This window comes from Melospiza georgiana, chromosome 9, assembly GCF_028018845.1.
Source record: "Melospiza georgiana isolate bMelGeo1 chromosome 9, bMelGeo1.pri, whole genome shotgun sequence".
Lineage (NCBI taxonomy): Eukaryota > Metazoa > Chordata > Aves > Passeriformes > Passerellidae > Melospiza > Melospiza georgiana.
Genome location: NC_080438.1, coordinates 26,886,925 through 26,908,512, shown reverse-complemented (window position 1 = coordinate 26,908,512; position 21,588 = coordinate 26,886,925). Strand labels below are relative to the sequence as shown.

The 21,588-nt window shown below is 44.8% G+C and overlaps 1 protein-coding gene across 1 annotated transcript in view; it reads left to right on the top strand.

Moving 5' to 3' along the window:
• The first annotated feature begins 4,906 nt into the window (after positions 1 to 4,906).
• The window catches only part of GLIS1 (GLIS family zinc finger 1), a 186,970-nt gene continuing 170,288 nt past the window's right edge, over positions 4,907 to 21,588 (top strand). The window contains 3 exon segments of the mRNA XM_058030359.1: positions 4,907 to 5,093; positions 5,096 to 5,128; positions 5,347 to 5,730. Of these exon segments, the coding sequence (XP_057886342.1) occupies positions 4,907 to 5,093; positions 5,096 to 5,128; positions 5,347 to 5,730 (604 nt within the window).

The following is a 21,588-nucleotide window of genomic DNA, read 5'->3' as shown; positions in this document are numbered from 1 at the left end:
GTGGATTCAAGATTACCATGTGATTTTCCCAAAATCTGCTATTGTAGAAGTTTGTGTCTAAAAGATAAGTCAGCATAATCTGAGGAATTTCTTTTTTCTAACTACAAGAACTATAAACAAATCTGTAAGTTATGAGGCAATAGTTGAGTCCATCACTAGATAATGTGTGGTCAGTTTGACCCTGCTGCCTTAATTTAGGAGGTCATTTTCAAACCACTATAAAGAAGGGCTTTGTGCTGCCTTAAAGGGATATGGGCAATCTCTAAGAAACGAGCATACTCACAGAGACAATTCCTTTGGCTCAGTTTTTGTTTAGTTGTTTCTTTTTTGCTATCTGTGGTGCAGTAAATTAAAGCAAAAACAAGTCTGGACTTGGCAGGCCTCTGTAAATAAACTGCTGTGTGTAAATTGACAGTTCCTTTGCAACCAGGTTATTTATAATAAAGTTTGTTATTCTCCCAGCAGAGAGCTTGTTTTGCCCAGTATTAAGAGAATGCTTTGGTAACACCTCCCACCTCTGTCTGCACTGCAGCAGTTACACAAAGTTCTCACAATTTCAAATGTGTCCTTTTAAAATCTTCTTTTGTTCCCTCCTGGAAGAGATGACTTCAATATGTGAACTACAGATTAATACTTCACCTCTGCTTGTTTGCGGTGTGCAGCTCACCTTAACTGTATCGGTTCTGCCTCATTCCTCTCCTCCCACGGAGCTGCTGGGGCAGCGGGAGGTTTCAGCTGCTCCGAGTTCCTCCAAGATCCGGTTTGTGACGGTGGCTGGTTACAGCCATCCCTTCCTGACAGAGGTAAAGAGCTTTGGAGGCTGCATTTGGTGAACTGGAGTCTCCTTCATGCAGGGTCCTTTCCCACCTCCTGTTACAGATGATCTCTCACTGTCCTCCTGTGTATCCAGCTCTCCAGGCAGAAACTGTGTCTGCCTGTGCAGCTGTGAGCACAGGGACAGTTCAGAGCAAGGAGCATCTGCAAAAGCACCTGAAAACACTGTCATGGCAATGATCTGTTCATCGCTGGTGTCAGTAGGGAAAATGTATCAAACTGTTTAAAACAACTTCTCCTTACTGGTACAATTTCACTCTGGCCCAAGCTAGCCTTTAGACTATTACCTGTCTTCTCTTTAGTCACCAGCTAGGAGTGAATGGGCAGATGGGCAAGTCTCTAATCAGCACCTGTGTCCTACTCACTTGACCTAGAGAGGGGATATTCAGGCAAGCAGTTTCATTCCTCTGGATGTTTTTTATACCAAATTGCAACCCCACCTTTCATATGTGACTCAGAATGAAGCAGGGACTGAAGATGGCCTGTCTGCCACAGCTGAAAGGTTTGCTTTGCTGATGGTGACATCATTAATAGAGAGAAGAGCAAAGTGGCCTAACTGTGACCATGCGATGACCAACAACCATGGCCCCTGGCAACCAGGAATGTTGAACAAGAAGGCCAATACAGTGAAATCTTCCCCCCACTTTCCTAAGGGCAGACTATTGCTGTCATGGGGGAGAGAGGCCAGTGACTGGTTTTCCCAAGGACACAAGAAGGGAGACGCCCATCTAGCTCATGGATGTGGTGACAACATTGGGTGAATCAGAGTGTGCTGTACAGCTCGTGCATGCAGCAAAGTCGTGGTGACCCAGGGCATGGAGCAGTCTCAGCAGCCACGACTGCACTTGCCTGACCTTTGTTCCAGAACCAAAACATGAAGTGTCTTCTGATTCAGTAGGAAAAGGGACTACTTAACTCTTGCATTAGTACAGTTATTCAAGGAGCATTTGTTTCTCCCAGCACTTGTTCCTCCACGTCTGTGGACTCGCCAGAGTGACCAAATAGTTGCTTTTCAACAGCTCTAGGAGTCAAGTCTCTATCAGACACATCCAGCCCTGAATGTCCATGCACCACCTGTTTCTCTCACTCAGGGCCAGGGCTGGGCATCCCCAGCTGCACAGTCCCACCACAGACAGGGCAGCTGCCAAATGCCTTACCCAAACCTGAGGAAACAGGGCTGTGAGCGCAGGTTTGAGTCCATGGGGCCTCGTTTCCTGTGGGAGGAATACGGGGATACCTGCAGCTTGGGCTGTGAGGTCTGTATTTCTGTGACACCATCTGCCACCGAGAAATCCATCTCGGTGTGAAGGGCCTTTACCCTCTGTGCTGTTGGAGCTTGGAGCTGCGATGTGCTTCAGTTGAACCTTGCCTGGCTTGCAGAGGGTGCCCAGCACATGGAGCGGGAACAGGAACTCCGTGCCTGCTCCTGCCCGTGGAGCAGCGCAGCCCCGGGCGATTGCTGAGCCACTGGCGGCACCTGCCGGTATTCTGCAGAAAGTTCTGGGTATTGCTGATCAAAAAACCAACAGCGGTTCAGAGCAGGACACACACGACCTCAGGTACAGAATGCAGTGATGAGGGTTAACGAGCTTCTCCCTGCCTGCTGTGGGAAAATCCCTAACCACTAAAGAAAATCCTTCCAGGAAGGTACACAATATATCCAAAACTCCCTGTTTTCTAGGAAACTCCCTCCAGATATTTGGGCAGCATGTATCAATATAGCTGTAATAATTTGCACAAGATGAGCCCACATTCAAGATCCACCTAAATGCTATTTATTTCCTGCACTGGAAGCGGTGGGATTTCTCTGGTTACACTGTGTTCTGGAATAATATTTTCCTCTGTAAATTTTACTGCTTCTTCATGTCAACTGAGGTTCAGGCTGTTGCCGTGGTGTATTTCTGTCTTAAATAATTACTGCTTGTGGTAGTACTGCCAGGTGCCTTCAGCATTTCCAAATCAAAGAAAAAGAACAGCTTGGTCCTGAGGGCCCCATGAATGGACACAACTGGGGGTGGGCACATAGGTTAGCAGAGCACTAAGAGGTGATGTTTTAATGTACACTGAAAATTTTTACTTTGTTTTCATAAATCCCTAGGATGTTACCATCCAATTCAGCATTTGTGCCAGCTAGTTAATATTCAGTTTTGTTTCCCATAGGGGTAAGGTGGGGATTTTTTCCTTTTTTGTAGCTTCTTGTTCCCACTAAGATATTCAGAGGGCATTTACCAGTTTTCAACCACATTTGACAGACAGCTATTAACTTCTGACAATTTAAGATGTGGTCCTACAGAAGAAAAAGACCCTATTACTGCTATTATTGAGGGAAAAGGCTGGCAAGTTCCCTGCTTGGTAGACCCCAGGTCATCCACGCTAGGCAGGAATGAGGAGAGGCATTGCAAATGAGAGTCATTAGTACTGCTTCTCCCAGAACTACTTGTTCTATCTCAAGATCTTGTATCTTTTATTGAGACTTGCTTCCCTCCCACTAAATCCACAACATTCATAGCATTTGCCAAGAAAAAGTCATGCCCTGCTGTCCTGACCATTCCTGTACTCTGTACACTGCAGCGTGGCAGGCGTTATTAAGGGCTGGATAAAACTGTGAGTGAGGCACCCTGTGCAGCATCTGTGCTACAGGAAGATGAAGATCTCTTGTCTCGCTGCATGACTCTCCTCAGGAGGGGTGTAGCAAGATGCCAGTTCAGTAGCTGTCCCTCCTCCTTGTGCTAAATCTCCCAAGCCTCTCCTTTAGGTTTGCTGTGAACAAGCAGGATTTCCAGCCAGATGTCTGTCTGATTTACACCCATGTAAATCAGGGCTGACTCTGAGTCTCTCCTATCTTCAAGCTGTCCTGGTGTGTTACAGACCTGCTGTGCTGCACCTGTGCTGACAGCAGCATGTAGGGCAGGAGGGTGCAGGCATCCCTGAGCCAGGAAAGTGTGGGCTAATACAGCTCTCTGGTGCAAAGCTGCACATCATGGCTCAGCCTGCGTTTGTTTGGAATCAGGCCCAAGCTAATAAACCCAACCAGATTGCTTCCAGACCCAAGCTGGCCCAGGAGGAGCCAGTGCAAATGTCACTATGCTGTGGTGCTTGCTCTGAGCTAGCTTAATTGTCTGTGTGGGCACGGACAATTCCTGCACCTGTGGGGCAGGCAGGGAATGAGGCACATCCATAGACTGAAGCGCTGAATGCGGCTGGAACTGCATCACCAGAGAGATCTCTTGACCAGGTTGTACCCACCTCCAACACATCTCCTGCTTCCCAGCCCCTGTCCTTGGCAAGGCTGTGCTCTCTCCTGCTGCTCCGCTGTGACATGCGGCAGTGGCTGTGGCTTTCGCACACTAGCTGTTTATAGGGCACTGCCGGCTGTTCAGGGGCGGCTTGCCTTGTGGGTGTGCAGTGCCGGGGCAGCCGCACGCCTGAGCAGACTGCCTGGGGACAGGCACAAGGATCCTCGACGACCGCGGGCAAAGGGAAAGGGTCCGGGCCCATGGCAGCGGGAGGGAAAATCACGGACCGCTCGGGAGGCAAGTGGGCAACTGCAGGGACTCTCCGCACCGGGCGGGCACCAGGAAGGTGCGGACCCAGGGCACACCTATTCTCAGGCTGACCTTGGCCCACTGGCCCCCGCAAGCACGGGCTAACTGCGGTCCCCCTGATGCGTTGCTTGACGCGCAGCCGGACCCGTCCCGCGGGCGTACCCCGCTGCCAAACCCCGAGGGGCGGCCCCGGCGGCACAGCCCTCCCCCTGCCCGCCCCGGCTGGCCCCGCCGCCGCGCCAGGGTAATGGCCCGGGCCGCCTGCGCTCTGGCAGCCGGCCCTGCGGCGGGGGAGTGGGGCTGAGCCCGTGCGCCCGGCGCGGCGGCGGGAGCCGGCGGGCAGCGCGTCCCCCCGGGCGGCCCCTCCCAGGTAGGAGCGCGGGGGCGCGGCTGTCACCGCGCCCGGCCGGGCTCTCCCCCCTCCCTCCTTCCCTCGGGGACCGGTGACTCGGGGGCCGCGGCGAGCCCGGCGGTGGCGAACCCGCTTTGCCACCGCGTCCGTGGTTGCCGGGGCGGCCGCTGTTCGGATGCCTCAGCTGAAAGGCACCGGCCGCCAAACAACCCGCCCGTGTGCCGGGTCCCCTCCCCGCCCCTCCCGGCCGCGCTCGCCTTCCCGGGAGCGGCTACGAGCAGCCCGGCAGTGTTGCCTAGAGAGGGAGCGAAGCCGACGCGCGGCATCGGCCGCCCCGTCTCTCACGGACGAGCCGCCGCCGGGGTCCGAGCGCCCCGCGTCTTCCCCCGTCCGGCCGGTGTGTGTGAGACAGCGGGCGGGGGCCGCGGCATGAGGGCAGCGGGGTGAGGTTTGCGGGGTGAGCTGTGCGGGCTGCGCCGCCTCACGCGCGGCGGTTACCGGCCGTTGGCGGCGCGGGGCTGAGGCGGGAGGCGGCGGCACGGAGGGCACAGCGCTGAGGCGGGGGCTGCGGCGGCGGGTCCGCCCGCGCTGACAGCCCGTGTGCCCTCGGTGCAGGAGAGCGGCGGGAGCCCGGGCAGCAGCAGCCGCAAGCGGACATGCACTGTGAGCTCGCCGCGGCTCAGAAAGGCAGCGCCCGCGTCGAGGTGAGCGACAAATGCCAGGGAGCGTCTCAGAAGGATCTGCCGCGGGTGGCTCGTCCCGGCGCTGGTAAAGCTCACTTGAATCCTCAGATGTCCTTTAAAGTATCTGTCAGTAACGGCGGTGACCACACGGAGCCTCAGCAGAGCCCCCCTGAGATGTCAGCACCTCTGCTAGATTTCATCCCCAAACGACCCAGCATATTTGAGAGGATTCCGATTCTGCCCAGGGCGCAGGAGCTGCGATGCGCTAGAGGCTCGAAAGATTATTTTCAGCAGCAGAAACATCAAAGCGTGAAGGGTGAGTTTGAAAATGCATGAACTAAACACTACCATCACCAAAAACTTATTCACTACACAAATAAAAACGTAACAAGCTTTTTTTCCCCCCTCCCTCCTCCCTTTCTGGTCTTTAGTGTATTTCCTAACTTGTTTATTTAACTTCAAGCTTTAAAACTTTTTTTTTTTTTCTGAGCACCTTGGTGGGACAGGATAAACCAGACTGTACTTTTCCAGCGTGAAGCTGTCTCTCAATAGTATTTAAAAAAAATAGTATTTAAAAAATCTTGAGACCAGCATCTTATTTAGTTGTCCTGAGCCTGAAGTGCTGCTCATGCAGTCACTTCTCAAAGGTGGTTTTGGGCTTGGTGCTGAAGACTGGGCTGGTCTGTCCTGCGCCAGAGAGTTCGTGTGGGGTGTTTGTGAGCGTGCCTGGCTGACAATAAATGCCTGATTCTTATTCAGCAGTTTCACCACGGTTGCTTGGATTTTATAGTTTGTATTTCACGGAGGTGTTTCAAATGCTGGATTCAGGCGGTGAATCCTCAGACTTGGGAGCTCCTGGTGCCCGAAAGGTCAAATTCTGCTAGTTAGCAAATGCCTGATTTTCAGCTCTCCATCGTTAAAGAAAGTGGCACTGAGGTAGGGTTAGGAGTTGCTTACTAAAAATCTGTTAATTACACTTTTCAGCTAGAGCTGGTTAACTCAGCTGAAATTCGTTAATCAAAATTCAGTTTTAAAATAATCCCTCTGTCACTGGACTGGCTCAGAGGGAATTGGAGCATTTCTTCATGCTACAAAGTCGCTTGCAGAGACATAGGTACACCTAAGGTGATTAACATTAAGATAATGTTTTCTGTAAAGTTAAAAGGTAATTCTCTTTTTTCTTTTCTTATCAGTCTATTCACATTCTTTATTTTAGATATGTAAGTGCAGTTATCTTGTCTCTGTAAGACAGTTCTCACTGGGATTTTTTCCAGTTCTGTCCGTTCTTCTGAAAATCAAAAGTAGGCTGCGTGCCCTTGGACTAGTGACATTTTCTTTTGTGAGCTTGTTACCTAGGGTGATGGCACCTTTCACTGCCACGGAGTTATGTTAATGAACACCTCGATCTGTGCTAGGTCTGTCCTGCAGCCTCGAGGATGTGTTTGTTCATCACCACTGAATACAGACAGAGTGGAGCAGCAGGTTATAAATTACCTTTTTTATTTTTCTGTTTGTTAATGCTGCAATTCTTCTCTCCCGATTTAAAAAAAAAAAAAAAAAAAAGAGGTTGTTAATATTTGGCAGGAGTGAAATGAAGGTCTGTTTCACAGGCTCCTGTTTGGAGGGGGGAGAAGGAGGATTCACGTAGTATAAAGGGAGAGCTACAAGCTCTTGTATGGTGCCTGTGGAAGGGACTCAAGGGCTGTTCCAGTCCCTTGTGGTCCCACGGGTGAGGTTGGTGCCACTTTACAGGGTTCATGCTAGCTTAAAACCCTGCCCATGCATTGCCCTGTCCAGGAAAACTGTTGAAATACTTTTGAAATTTTTTTTTTCCTTTGAGCTGTTTAGCCCTCTTTTCATGCATATCCCTCTTGTTGTTGAAGAGGGCAGGAATTTAGGGAGGGAAAGAGGAAGAATTAAACTTTGCATTCACTTGGGATTTTTACCGTAGATGTAGGTGGGCATGGGAGAAGGTTCCTAATTCATCTTTCCTGACTGATCAATTTCCCATTTTCACCACTGGGGGAAAAAAAGCGTTTTACATTTTGTTGCTGTTTTTGTTTAGCATGTTTTCTGTCCAGGGTGTTACCTTGTGGTTGCTTCAGTGTATGGGTGACTTGAGTCATGGCAATAAGTAGGTGTCCATGGGCAGGAGAAGGCTCATTTAACTGAGCAGGAGGATTTGATGGATAATGTTGGATTTTTCCAAAGATGGCAATGCTGAGTTTTTTGGGTGGCTTCCTGTTGTTTGTTGGGGTTTTTTGTTTGGTTTGATTTTGCCTTTTTTTTCCCCCCCAAGAAGACATTTTCAGGAGGAGTTAGGGAAAGTAAAATTTGAAGTAAAATTCTAAGTCTGATTTAAAATGTGTGGGATGTGCTGCTCCTTCTGACCTGGACAGTGTCAGCAAGTGCTTTAATGTCCACAGGGGCATTCTGGAGTGCTCACTGTGCTCCAGCTCACAAATCAGAGCGTGTCTAAAGCGGGCTGTGCTGCAGACAGCAGAGCTGCTGCTCTTTCAAGGAGCTGTGCAAACCATCTCCCACCAACCCTGGTTCCTGAGGAAGATAAAGGACTGGGATAGCATGTGGATGTGATATCCCAAGATAAAGCTAAGATATGGAAGTGAGTGAAATACTCAGATTTACCCAGTGAAAGGTTTTGGGAAGGAAACTGATGACAGCTTGATTTCAGAGCATCGTGCCCGTGTGCCAGAGTGCCATGTACCCAGTAATTCCCTCTGCAGTCTGGGTTAGATTACAGAATGTGCCTCCTGGTTTTGGTTTGTCCACAGTTGAAAGCTGCAAGTAGGGAGTGTAAAAGATGCTCTCTAACAAGAACAAAACTGATTTTTATAGTTGCCTGTAAGGTCTTTTTTTTCCTAAACAAGTCTTACTTTTTAATTTTTTTTTTTCCAAAAAGAATGAATCAAAATGATACACTGCTCTACTAATAAAAAGGGCAGCTTTGAAGTAATCACAATGGGGAAGAAGTATCCTGCTGTTGCAGTGTCTCTGTGGTGTTACTGTGCTGCTTCACAGTGTTTAAGTTATGATCCTGCAAAATGCTTCCGTGCCTGAGCGAGTCTTTTGGACTTTCTGAAGAGCCAAACAAAAACTTGAGGGGTTGTGGTGAGGATTATTTCTGGGAATTGGACCATTGGGGTCTAAACTTTTCAGGATGGAGCTGTTGGTTGTTTGCTGAAAATAACACTATTTAGGAATTGTGCTTCATATTTTGTTCTGTTTGGGAGCTGTTTAATATAAATGCCCAGTTCTCACCCAGCCAACCCCTTCTGATGTGGCTGGCTGTGATGGGCACCATGCTTTTCTTGGTCATTGATTTCCCTGTGTGTAACAAGGCAGAGTATTTGCATACAGACACTGCTTTTTAGAGGCATTTGACATAGAATGACTGTGCCATAAGGTATAAAGTCCATTTTACAGTGTTTTCCTGGGATTCTGTGGGTTTGGTTCCACGTTGTTGAATTTCATGCTACGGTATTACAGTTTTGAAAGTAACACAGCAAAATACTTATTGTCTGCAGGGAAGAAGCTTTTGGGAAGGTTTTAGTGGTGACAAAAGAGTAATCTATAAAGATGCCAAATATCTCAGTTTCTAAATGACATTGATTATGGTTGTTACCAGGAAACACTTCTCCTTTTCATTCTTTTCCAGTTTTGTTCAGTGTACCTAATTCATGACTCAGTAGAAATGACGAGATTTATCCTGTTAGCTGTGCCACTGGGAAATCATCCAAATGGCCCGGACCTTTGCAGCAACCACTTCAGATATTAACTTACAGTGGGCAAAACAATAAGCTGGTCGAGTTGCAGTAGTTGGATGTTTCCTTGTTGAGAGTATGTTTTATTCAGACAAGGAGAAAACGGCTTGGATTTTTTTTTGTTTGTTGTTAACTGTAGCTGCTTTCAGCAAACACACAAGCAATGTATTGAAATGTATTAATTTCCTTCTGCTGTTGAGAAGGAGGGGTAAATCTTGCCATTTAATCCCCCTGTGACTGTTTCCTTGGTTGTCAGGACTGTCCTTGTGAAAGTAACAGCTTTTGCTGTTGGGATCTCAAGCAGAAGTGTATACTTTGATTTTATGAATTATTAGGTGAATTGACTGGTCTTGGGCCTGATTGCCATTTTCTTTCTTACACCTTATCTGTGTTCACCAGTGAATTATCCCACTGGAGCAAGTGTGACTGCCTAGAGCTGATAAATATGTTATGGGCTGATAAGGAGACAGGGACAGGTTCATGGTGATCTCTAAACTCTCAGTTTTAGGTAGAGCTGCAGTAGTAATTATTTCTTATTTTCACTCTAGTTCCCTTGCTGCATTTGAACTCTGCTACAGAAAGGAATTGAAAGGTTGGTCTGAACAGAATGTACAGTTACAGAGCTATATTTTTATTTCATGGTCTCTTTTTTGCCTAATTTTGTTTTGTGAGGGGAGAAAGGAGAAGAAACTGCAAATTGGAGAATGCGTTCATAAATTCATTTGGAATAAATTGTGACTGTCCTCTCCTCCCTTAAACTGCGTATAATGCTTACTTGTCTTGAATAGGCAAATAACTTGCAGTTACTTGCTGCTGAAGGAAGTTCTTCTAATGATTTGTGTTGCAAAATCAGTCACTGACTTGAAGATGGGACTTTCATGGATTTAATTTAAAATAATTTAATTGTATCTAATCATTAAATCCATTGTAATTTAAGAATCATTAGTGGAGAGTATTTAGCAAATACAAACCAGGAAATCTAATGATCAACCAGTTATGTAAAGGCATTCAGTACTTGTAAAAGCAAATAAATTCTTTTCTGCTTCATGACAAAAACTACAGCTACTGGAAAAGCTGAAGGGAATAAATGTTGCATCTATTTTATTATTATGCAGAATTACATGGAATAACAGATAATGTCAGATTACTCTCAACAAGGAAGTAAGTCAAATAACTGGAAGAAAATTTTTTATTTGATTTTGAGTTTTGTTTGAAGGAATGGAAGTTAAAAATAAGAAATTACTTGTTCTGTCTTTAAAATGTTACAATAATGGAGGTCATTATATGCTGGGCTAAGTGGAGTGACAAGAAAAATATCCTTTTTTCTTTTATAGTAGGAAAAAAATTAAAGTCTACATCTTGCAATTGGTTAAGTATGTACATTACTGTTCCTATGAGCAGTCTCATCAACTACAAATTTTTGGACATAGACCAATTAAAATTATCATTTCGATATAACTGAATTCATTATTTGTATCTTAAGAGTTCAACCCTATATACACATAAACTGTTAAGTGTATGCTGAGAAAGTGTAGTATACTTGAGATTATATTCTGGGAGGGCTACAAGATTCTTTTTTGTGAAATGGCTAAATTTAAAGTGAATGTCTTCTACTACACTGTACTGCTTCATTGCAGTAAAATGGTTTGGTTTTTTGTTGAGTAAGGAGGACAGAATTTTACCCTAAATTATTAATATCAGTAGGAGTCTTGCCACTAACTTTAGCTGGGTCAGTATTTCAATCCTAATATTATAGGAGTTCTTTTTCCTGTGTACAGGGAAAAGCTTGTAGAACAAATAACAAGTTTCTATTAAATCCATCTGTAAGCTAGGAAGTGGAATAACGTATGGATTATGAGAGAACTCTGTAGCACCGTGAATATAATTCCCATGCTCAGTACCGTAATTACCATTATTCTAGAAACTCTGCTGTTCAGTGATTTTAGAACTGTTGAAGATGTTGATGGCAGGGTAATTGGAGAGGGAAAATAGACGTAAACCACTCCATTTTGCACTCCAGATTTCTATCATTGTATGTCAACAAGCTTGAACCAGGCGTGCAATCTAGTAATCACTTCACAGTGCCTGAAACGCCTTTTAATAGTCTGGGGTTTGTTTGCTCTGTTTTAGCTCGGCCGCCCAACGCTGTTTCCCAGCGCATGGCTGTGGCTCGGAGTGCAGGGTTCCACAGCGAGGGCAGCCTAATCCTGCCCCACGGATGTGCAGACAATAGCACAAGTGCGTGTTTGGGAATATGGCACAGCTGCTGTCTCGGCCGGGAGCAGGGAAGGAGCAGTCCGAGCCTGCAAATGGGGCGTGTAAAGAGAGGCGAGGGCCGGTGCCTCCGTTCCGATGGCATCGGTGCGGCGCTGCCTCCTGCACGGCCTTTGAAGAACGGAGGCACAGAGTTCTTCCCCTTTTTCCTTCCCCTCCTGTTCCATTTCTGGCGCTCTGGATGTGAAATCTTGGTTGGGACCTGAACTTTCTGTTCTGAGAATCTGTGCTTCACTGGTTACCTGGAACAAGGACTTCTTTTTTTTTTTTCTTTTTTTATTGCAGTCATTAGCTTGACTATATGAAATGATTGTTAATGATTATTTGTAGGCAGAGGACTGCTTGTAAAACAGATGAGACGTTTTCCAGAGCTGCAAAAGGAAATTGATCCAAATCCTGTATATTAGGTTATTTTAAGGTTTTGAGTGTTACAAGGTTGATCCCAAAGTGCTGAGGTTTGAGCATTACAAGGTTGATCCCAACTCAAAGTGCTTCACATCTTTTTATTTAAAGCAACTGTCTTACTTTAATAATTATGTTTGACTTCTCCATCATTATGTTTGAATGTATATGTGATTATCTTGCCGAATGGATTGGTAAAGGAGCACTGCAATTGAATTTACAGCACCAAATTTGTTCTAAGGCTTAAATGAATGCAAAACATCATAAACTACACTTAATTCTGGCATTTATGTGTGTGATAAGAGTGCTTTGTGAGAGTTGTTAGTTGTTTTACAATGAGGAGAAAGCAAATTCATTCTTCCATGTTGTTTGCATATTAGCCAGAGGGAAAAATGACACTAAAGCGACATCATCAAATACAGTAAAAAACTGACTTTTTAATACAGATGTCCATTGTTGTTTTAAGTGCTTAGGGGGTTGGTGGTTTGGTTTATTTTGGAACTTGCTGAACTATATGAAGTGTGTCTCCAGGGGCCTGGTATTTTAATACCTTGTAGAAGGTTGTATAACAGTAGATGATGTATTTTGCCTGCCTTCCAGAGCTGTAAATAAATTACATGTGCTGGCTTGGGAGAACGTATGTGAGGTGTAAATCAAAGGCTAATATAAGAGGAAAAATACCAATTAGTGATGTCTTCCAACAGGTTAAAGTTTCTTTACTCATTTATATATACAGTCAAGAGATATAAGAGCAGTAATATGTATAAAAATGTTAACATGAGGCTCTTCCCTAGAAGGGGTAGAGGGTCTAGGATTATTTAAAATAAGTGCTGTGATTCAGTGCTTTTTTACAATTTGCTATGGTTAAGTCACTTAAATACTGAAGTCAACAATCCCCTAGGCAAAGAAAGATAATATAATTTTAAGTGTATTGTTAAAATTGAAATTTGATAGCTTCCACTCTCTAATCCTGTCTAAGTCTTGGTTGTATTAAAAGGAAAATAGATACATGTGTCAGTTTTGGAGCATAATCTTTCTTTTGAGTTTAAAGGATGATAAATGTGCTTCAGACAAGCAACACAGCAGTTTATTGGTATGAATGTTTTGCTAAATACTACATGCTTAACGCAATCCCCATTCCTTTATAATAAGTTTAAATATTAATTCTTTGGAATGCTAGATGCCTAAAGCTAGATAGAAATGCTGTGCAGTTTCAGATATCTAGGAGTGGGCTTGTGAAACAGGATATTTAACTGGGAGAGATGAGTAGCACATTTCAGAGTTATTAGGGCAGAACAACAATGCAAGAGGATGACTTAAAAAGTTACAAAATTGTTTTCTGTGCGTGAGGCTTAAATACCTTAGAGTTATTTATTTGAACCACAAGAGCAGATTTCCTATCTATGTAGGTTCTAGATTGCATTTTTTATTATTATTTTGTTTAACTTTTTAGCCTCCTTGCCCCTCTGTAAAGCAGCTGGCTTTGATTTAACCTGAATCCTTCCCAGAGAGGGAGTGCTCAGTCAGGATGAGTGCGAGTTGTGCTCTTGGATGGAACATCTCTGGAGTGACTGAAGGGAGGAGAATAAATAGACAGGAACTGCAGAAGGACTCGCTTCACTCTACGTCAGCACTTAGTGTTCCCTGCGTAAGTCCTGCCTGTCTCCCAGCCCCATCTGTGCTGGACAGGGAAGAGAGAGTTAAAGTGAGAACAGATAAAAGAGGACATTGCTGGTTTATTACCCAGTATTTTCTGGGAAAATCCCAGAAAGGATTTAGCAGAAGGTTTCATAACTCTTGCTTTGCCTTGCTGCCCCTGCTGGAATTGCAGGGCGTTGACTTCAGGAAGAGGCCAGTATGGAATATTTTTGAAAACTCTTCCATACTCCTTTGAGACGCAGAAGATCAAAGTGTTAAATTCTCTCCTGAGAAAAAAGGGTGCAAACACTTGTAGCCCAGTAGCTCAGTTAGCACAGCACGTTCACCTTCAATTTTCCTTGTGTTCAAGATCGGGTATGGGTGTAAAGCTGGTGTGATCAGCCACTGTATGTGAAACAGACAAAAGTGGTGAAGGGTTGTGCCAGCAGCCAACATGGCCAAGTATATAAATATTTTGGATGAACAGAACAAGGGTGCTTGAACTCTGTTCTCTACAGTACTGTTTGTGTCATTTTGGGGCAATGCTGTGTACTGGTCATGATATTTCTACAGCAAGAGCATAGCAGAGCATGGTGCAGAGAAGGACAGGGCAGTTTTTGAACCAGAAACAAGGCAGTTGTGTGGGCAAACTCAGGGCCAGGCTAATTTTCTGTGCTGAGAGACAGAGTTTGTTAGTTGAGGTGCAGAGTTGGGATGATGTGGCTGTGCTCTGTTTGAGGTCTGATGTGGTGCTGGGGCAGGACGTGGCATTGCAGTGTGTGGCTGTATCTGCCCTGGGTGCACTTGCTGGAGTGTGTGCATGGGCTGGCTTTCTCTCCTGGCTGCATGAAGGTCCTGGTGTTTGCCCTTGGTGGTCAGTGGTGAGCATGAGCGGTGAAAAGTGCAAAATCCATCTTTGTTATCTGTGGGAGAGTAAGGTTTCTAACACAGCATTTTAGTTGGGCTTGTTGCTGCTTAGCATCTGGATTGTGCTGCCTGTTGCAGAATTACTGCAGAGGAGCAAAATCTCCCATTTATTTTAGTGCTTGATGTGCTGAGGTGAGGGAAAGAAGGCTACATTAAGGGATCAGTGTTTGACGTATAAAAAAGTACCTGGTGGAAGGAAAATTTCTGCTCCCCACCCCCCAGTCTTCTGGGTTGCTCTTGCCTCCCAGCAGATGGCAAAGTCTCTTAGTGTGCATTGCTCCTGAGGCAGAAATCACCCAATGGACTGTGTGTCCCTGGGCTTTGAGGTGCAGGTGGCTACTACAAGGTTCCCAAGATGCTCATCACTCTGGCAGAATAGATTTTGCATGCAGCTGAGACTTGAACAAGAAAAAGCAGCACTAAATTCCTTCTTTCTGGATATCTGATTGTTGTAATGTTCAGTTTCCTTGAAGTTATCAGTGCTGGTTTATGTTCAACTGAAACTGAGCTGGCCTGATCTCATTGTCCCTAGCTCTGGTGCAAATCTGAAGTGATGCCATTTTAAATCCAAGAGTAGATAAAAAGGAGGCAGACTTGAGCTCTGGAGGGCTTATGCATAAAAAATTGTCCTCCAAGGATGGGCTCAGTTCACTTGGCAAAAGAAAAAGACATCTCACGCTTTTAATCTGAACAGTTTGCTTCTTATTTTTCCTCCTGCCAACTTACCACAAATCTGCTTTTATTCCTTTTCTTTGAGTTCTTGAGCTATTCAAGGTTTGCTGACTTCCTAGTTTTGTGGGGATAAGCTACAGACAGTGATGGTTCTTTAGAACAAAGATCCTGATGCATTTCGGCATCTCCCTGATTTGGATGGATATGCAGGAAATTTAAGGGGATATTTACTCCTAGAGCCCACTTGCTCTTTCCCTGCCCTTGAGTCTTAGTGACCTTTTCTTTCTACTCTCTTGGCCTCCTTACAGAGCCACTGTGCTGTTAGTTTATTTTTAAATGTATATATAAAGGGTTGTAACTTACTTGAATTGTGGGCTAAATGAGTGGAAGCATGGCAACTGGTGTAAATAGCTTTTGGTCTGCTGAATGTGTAAATACTTGAAATCTGTCAGGGTGATTTGGCTGGCTTTTATTGGAATCATTATTCATATGAGATCTCCTTTCTCTTATACTGCATCCTGTCAGAAGCTGTTAGGCAGAGATTGCTGGCATAAGTACTCAAACTGCTTTGTCAAAATGCACTTTTATACCTGTTGCCTTTATGTTTGCCAGTTCTACAGATACTTTTACAAGTGGCTGTGTTCTGCAAGATTAGTCATAGAAAGGTAATGTAAAGGGACCCAAACCTAGAAGGTGAGAGCAGACCACTGAGATGATTAATCATCAGCAGTGTTTTGAGCTGAAAAGTCTGATAGGCATTGGCTACAAGTGCAGTTTATTTGACAGGTTAGAATGAAAACACTGGTGTGTTGCAGAGACTTGCAGCCTCAGTGGTACCCAGGTTGAGCTTCTCAAAATGAGACTAACCTGCTTGGGGAACTTTCCTTGCTAAGGGCTAGCGTTGATGCCAACAAAAGATTTTTTATTAGCTGCTGGAGAAGTTGCTGGAAGATTTGGAAATTAAGAACAGTAAATATCAGAGGTGATAAAGAAGTTTTATGCGTGGGGTAGATGTTTCTGCAGCAAGCAGTCACTCTGAAGAGACAGGGAGGTCATTTTGGATCCTGGGTAATAAGACTTGAGAGAAAACTTGGTGAAAAACAGCCTCATAGCCAGCTAGCATTTAGATAAAAATGAATTATGACACTAACTACCACTAAAGAAAACAATCTGGGAGACTGAATACAGGTTCCAGTGTGAAGGCTGCTGATTGCAACCTTTGCTAGTTTGATGAGCAGCCCTGATTCAGAATATGTTATATATGGGAAGGAGCTTCTACACTGAGTGATTTGTGGATCAGAGTTACAGTTTGTCTGGCAGAGGCACTGCTCCTGTTCTGCTGCTCCAGAAGGAAATCTCCTCTTGCATCCTTTCTGAGCTGAGCGTGGCTGTAGGTTTTCTTTGTTGGAAATGAAATATTTTGTAAAATGAATCTGATCTTCAGCACTTCTGTGTCTTCTGGATTGGTTTATTCTTCCACAGGGATTATGTGGGCTTGACAGTAGGAAAGATACCTTCTAGGACTGTATTACTTTTCTGACATTCGGTGCCCAAGGATGGCATAAGTTGTTTATCACTGGAGTTTTTAAAGACAGGCTGGGTGGAAATCCTACTGTGGAATGTAATTTTTTGGGCCCAGCTGTCTTTCCTGTGACATTTTTAATTCCTACACTCAACTGCTTAGGCACTAGAGAGTTAGAAGAGGTCTCTCAAGCTGTAATAGTCCAGGCTTCTGTCCTCTTTGACTTGCTGAACAAAGTTCAAATCCCTCCTTGTCTAACATTGGTGTTTCTGGCCACTCATTTGTTTGTCAAGAAAACACTGAGAAGGCATGCAATAAAAACCAGGCTGAGTGAAGGGCTCGAAGAACACCAGTTGGGAGAGCCAGTGGTGGGACAACTGGGCATGGAAAATGATTGATTTTATGTGCAAAGCAGTTGTGAAATGTTCTGTGGCATTCTGGGGACATGCCATTGCTAACAAATGATTGCCTGTTGGGGATAGAAAATGCCAGCCATTGTTCTGGAGAAGGAAATAGCCTTATTGATACTGAATTAGGCTCACATTGAATTATTATTCATTTGCAGTGCATCCTGTTTTCCAAATACAAAAATTAACTGAAGGCCTGCAGCACTATTGACCTTGAGTTGTTGGTTGTATCTACATCCTCATGGTCCAGGTGGAGTTTCAAAACCCAGTGTTCATATCTGGGGATGGAATGTGGCAGAAATTTGCATTAACAGAGCAACTGAAGGAAGCTGTGGTTTTAAAAAGTTCATCAAATTAGTTCTTGTTTTATAGCAAGAGATTGAGGCTGGCAGAGGTAAATGTGTTGGTAGGTAAGACTTCTGGGATGCATTTTCAATTGTTAGATTCAATGTTGATGGCAGAAAAATAGTGGTATAGGAAACAATATTGTTGCCTTTTGAAAGGAACAGAAACTGTCTTCTATAGAAATTGAGATGCACACCAGATATAAATATTTTGTACAGTGACAGTGTTTTGTATACAGCTCTGAAAGTTTGGGTTTTGTTTCCAGTGATATTGAATAGTTTCTGCTGAAATCCTAACAGAATATAGAAAGCCACTACCAGTAAAGTTTGTTCCTTCAGTTTAAGGGAAGGTTTTTATTTAATAAAAATCAGGAAGTGACTGGCATGTGACGTGGATTTCTTGAGCAGTCATGAGGAACCTTACAGCAGGTATTTTCTTGTATCATGCCATTGAGGCAGTACCTTGCCATGGAAGATATAAACTGTTTTTATAGGTGCACGTTCTGGGAAGCAATTACACTGAAAAGGATTGGCATGTCACATCTAACTGGTATGAGAAAACAACACTTCTAATAGGGTATGAGGTGATATGATGCATTATTAAAAAGCTTAGGGAAGAGATGTAATTCTTCTGTAAATTATCACTCTGATTGCAGGAAGATAGGTTAATGCTCAGACTTTCTTAAATGGCTTTGAAAAATCAAAGGACTTGGAGAAGAACTGGAAGATCCTGACCTATGTGTGGTACCCATGGACTAATGGAAGATTACAGGGAATCTGCTCTGTTCCAGAGATGCAGTGGAGGAGAAAATAAGTGATACCCGAGGGTTCTTTTGAGTGCAGAATGGTATCCCATGGCTGGAAACTGAGAAGGATAAAACAAGAAGGAAGATGAGCTTTTGACTGCAAGGGTAATCAAACCTGGCATAGTTTAGTAAAGGATAAACCTTCTGGTATTGAGAGACGCTGAATGTTTCTGTGGAAGAAATTGTTAATATCAACTACAGACAATTGCATTCAGTGGCAGAATCACTAGATGGACAAGCTGGACCCTGCCAAGGGCTTCCACTTGCAATCTGTAAAGACTGGGTTCCAGGCCGTCTGTAAAGACTGGATCCCTGGCCATCTCCTTCTTCCAGACCTGGCGCTGCAGTTCCTTCATGTGCCTCCTGCATTGCAGTCCATGGGCCTGGCATCCAGATGAGCCAAATTTATGCCCTCATTCTGGGTTCTGTGACAGACAGCGAAGGAGGAGCATTGCCACAGTCACACAATTTGGACAGTAGTTATGGCAAGGGAATCACTAGCAACTAATGTTTCCTCCAAACCCATCCTTTCTTTTCTCTTGTAATGTTAGTCACTTCAGCAAACAGCACCACTCCTCCTGGACTAGACAGGTCTGTTCAGAGATGGGTGATGGAACCTGCTGTCTCTCAGGGCCTGGGCTGAGACCACCTAAAACCAAGTGCTGGGTTTAAAACCTGGACACGTGGGGAAAGGATAAGGGCTGTGATAGCCTCTTGCCAGGCACTGATGATTTTCAACATTAACATCTTCCCTTTCTTTGTTTTCTGTGAAATGAAAACAGAGGTTCAACCTCCTTCCTAGCCCAGCTATAGTGACATACTAACACAGTTATTACAGCAAACATTTTGGCCCTCTCTGGTCATGATGTTTTCTTTCTGTGGGGAGACTGAAATACTAACTCACAAATAATGTCTTTAGAAGTCATATTAGTCACACATTTTTAAGACATTCCAAAATCATACCAACCTCCTTCTGAGCTTGTCTGTTGCTACCAATGATTCAAAGTTTTGAAAACTCTCCTTTAGTTTTGATTTACATTTTGGTCTTGGGCACTTGTTATTTCTGGCAAATGCCAGCTCAGTTTCATTAAAGAAAAATCTGTTTTACAGCCACGCGGCTCAGATCTGCTGCGCTTCTAATAATTGATGGCTGGTTTCCTTATTTCCTGCATTGTAGAAAAATAAGGACCTTGTTAGATCCAAACAAGCCTGCATAAAGTCACAGTGTGAAACATCAGGTTGGGGGTGAGCAGAGCAGCTGTGGGCAGGTTTTACAACTTGGGGCTACAGTTGATCCAGGCAGCCAAGGGAAACTGAGAGATACCCATGTGACTAAAATTCAGCTGAGTTCTTTGGCTCCCTGGCCTGAGATTTATACTTGTGACACCTTCCCCTCTGTCAGTCCCTGGGCCAGACACAGGTCTGTCTGTCTGTCTGTCTGTGTACCTGGGGCTCTGCGCACCCCGTGGAGTGGCCGCTGTGCCTGTTCCTCGCTGTGCCACCACGGGACGTGTCTATTCCCAGTGCTGGCTGTCTTGCTCCCACAGCCCACAACAGTGTCAGTGTGTGCCCTGGGAGAAAGCAGCTGCCATGTGGTGGAGATGAAAAATCAAGAGCAAACACTTTCTGAATTTCTGCAAGTGGGCAAATTAATTTCAATCTGAACTGTCATCACAAGAGCCTTTCTTTCCTTCCCCTGTCCTTTGGGTGGTATCTTTGATTTATATTTCTGAATGAGGCAAGTGATTGCCTTTTGGTGCTAAGTTCAGTTTCTTCATAGATTTTCAGTTGCAGAACCCTGTCAGTTTTTTAGTTAATGTGGTAGCCTTTTTGGATTTGCTTGGGGCTTTTGTTTTATGTTGTTTTAAGAACCAGGGAAATTCAATGGTGCCTGTGTTAATTGAAAATGATCTATTAGTTTTAAGGAGCAGCTAATGCCTCTCAGGTATTCTGCAATGCAATACCTGTCAGATGCTTCTTTGCCACTCTATAAGCTGTAAGTAGAGACAGGATCCTGCTTCAGAGATTCGTGGAATTAAATGGCTCATAGGAAGGCAAGCACCTTAACAGTGTCATAAAAGGTGATGTTTCGTTTTTTATTTTCATGCATTTATCAGGTCCAGCCTGTTTCCTTTGAGAACTTGAGAAGTGGTTACTTTTCAGGAAAGACAAATGTGTGATGACTCTTCTAGACACTCCTTTGAAGGACTTGCCCCTCAAAGGAGGTGAAGAACAATTTGTAGGAATTGTAGAACTACTGGAAAATCAAGCCTTACAATTTGCTTTACTAAAGGTGTGATGCTGAGAGGTATGCAAGCACCTAACTCCTGTTGACATCTGTGAAAATTCAGTGCCTAAACAGTTCTCTGGATCTGGTGCTTGGTCTTCTGGCATTGACTGTTACACAGTTCTTGCTTTCTGTGGGTCTCCTTTTAAGGCATCTTCTGTGCGTGGTGCTGTAGTTTTAATTTTGAATTCTTCCTGTTGTGAGTTGCAGCACGTGATGCAGACAGCTGCCTAGAAAGCTGTGCCATGTGATAATCTATTGTTCCACCAAGGAGTTGAGGCCTACTAGATGAGCAGTGGGGTGGGAGAGTGAGTCAGAGAAAATGCACTGCGCTTTCATTAATTGTTGCTGAGGGAGGATGGGGCCAACCTTCAGGCACTGCAGCTTTGTCGAGTGGGGAACTGGAGTGACATACTCATTTGTTTGAGTGAAAATCCAGGGAAAAGTGGGAGATTTTTGTTGGCGTTTCCTCCACTCAGCACTGATCTTATCTTGCTGGTTTAGTAGCAGAGCTCCTCTGGCTCCTTGCCAGGTGATACCATTGGAGTCTGCGTGAGATGTGCAAGATAAAAGATCTCAGGGAATTGAAAGTATTATGACTTTCCTATCAAACTGTTGTAATGTGTAGACTCCTAGAGTCTTCTGACCCAGAAAACTGCCTTTCTTTTAAAAATCCTGTTACTGAAGAAAAAGGAAACACAAGAGCTGGGAAGTGGGACTTGATGTTTATAAGGGCCCTGAGAGCAGCCGTAATTAGAGTAGGTTTTTGGAAGGGACTTGTACCTTTGCCAGCAAAGGGCCTTGGTGTTCAGCCAGGTTAGATGTAGCCTGAGAGTAAGCACTTGGGAACTGCCCGCCATACACTGGTTCTGTGTCTGGCACTGAGAACACCAAGCGTCCTCTCACTTAAAATACTTTGTGTGCTCCAGAGTGCCCTGTGAAACGCTGCTGAGGGCTGAGTCACTGCCCAGCCATTTGGGCTGGTGCTCTAAACCCTGGCTTGTGAAGGGCTGCTCTGCACCAGGGTGCTGTGATGGTGATCCCTGCTCTGGGTGCTGTCTCACTCTTGTGGCACTGTGCAATTGGCGCTTTCAGTATGGGCCCACAGTTCTG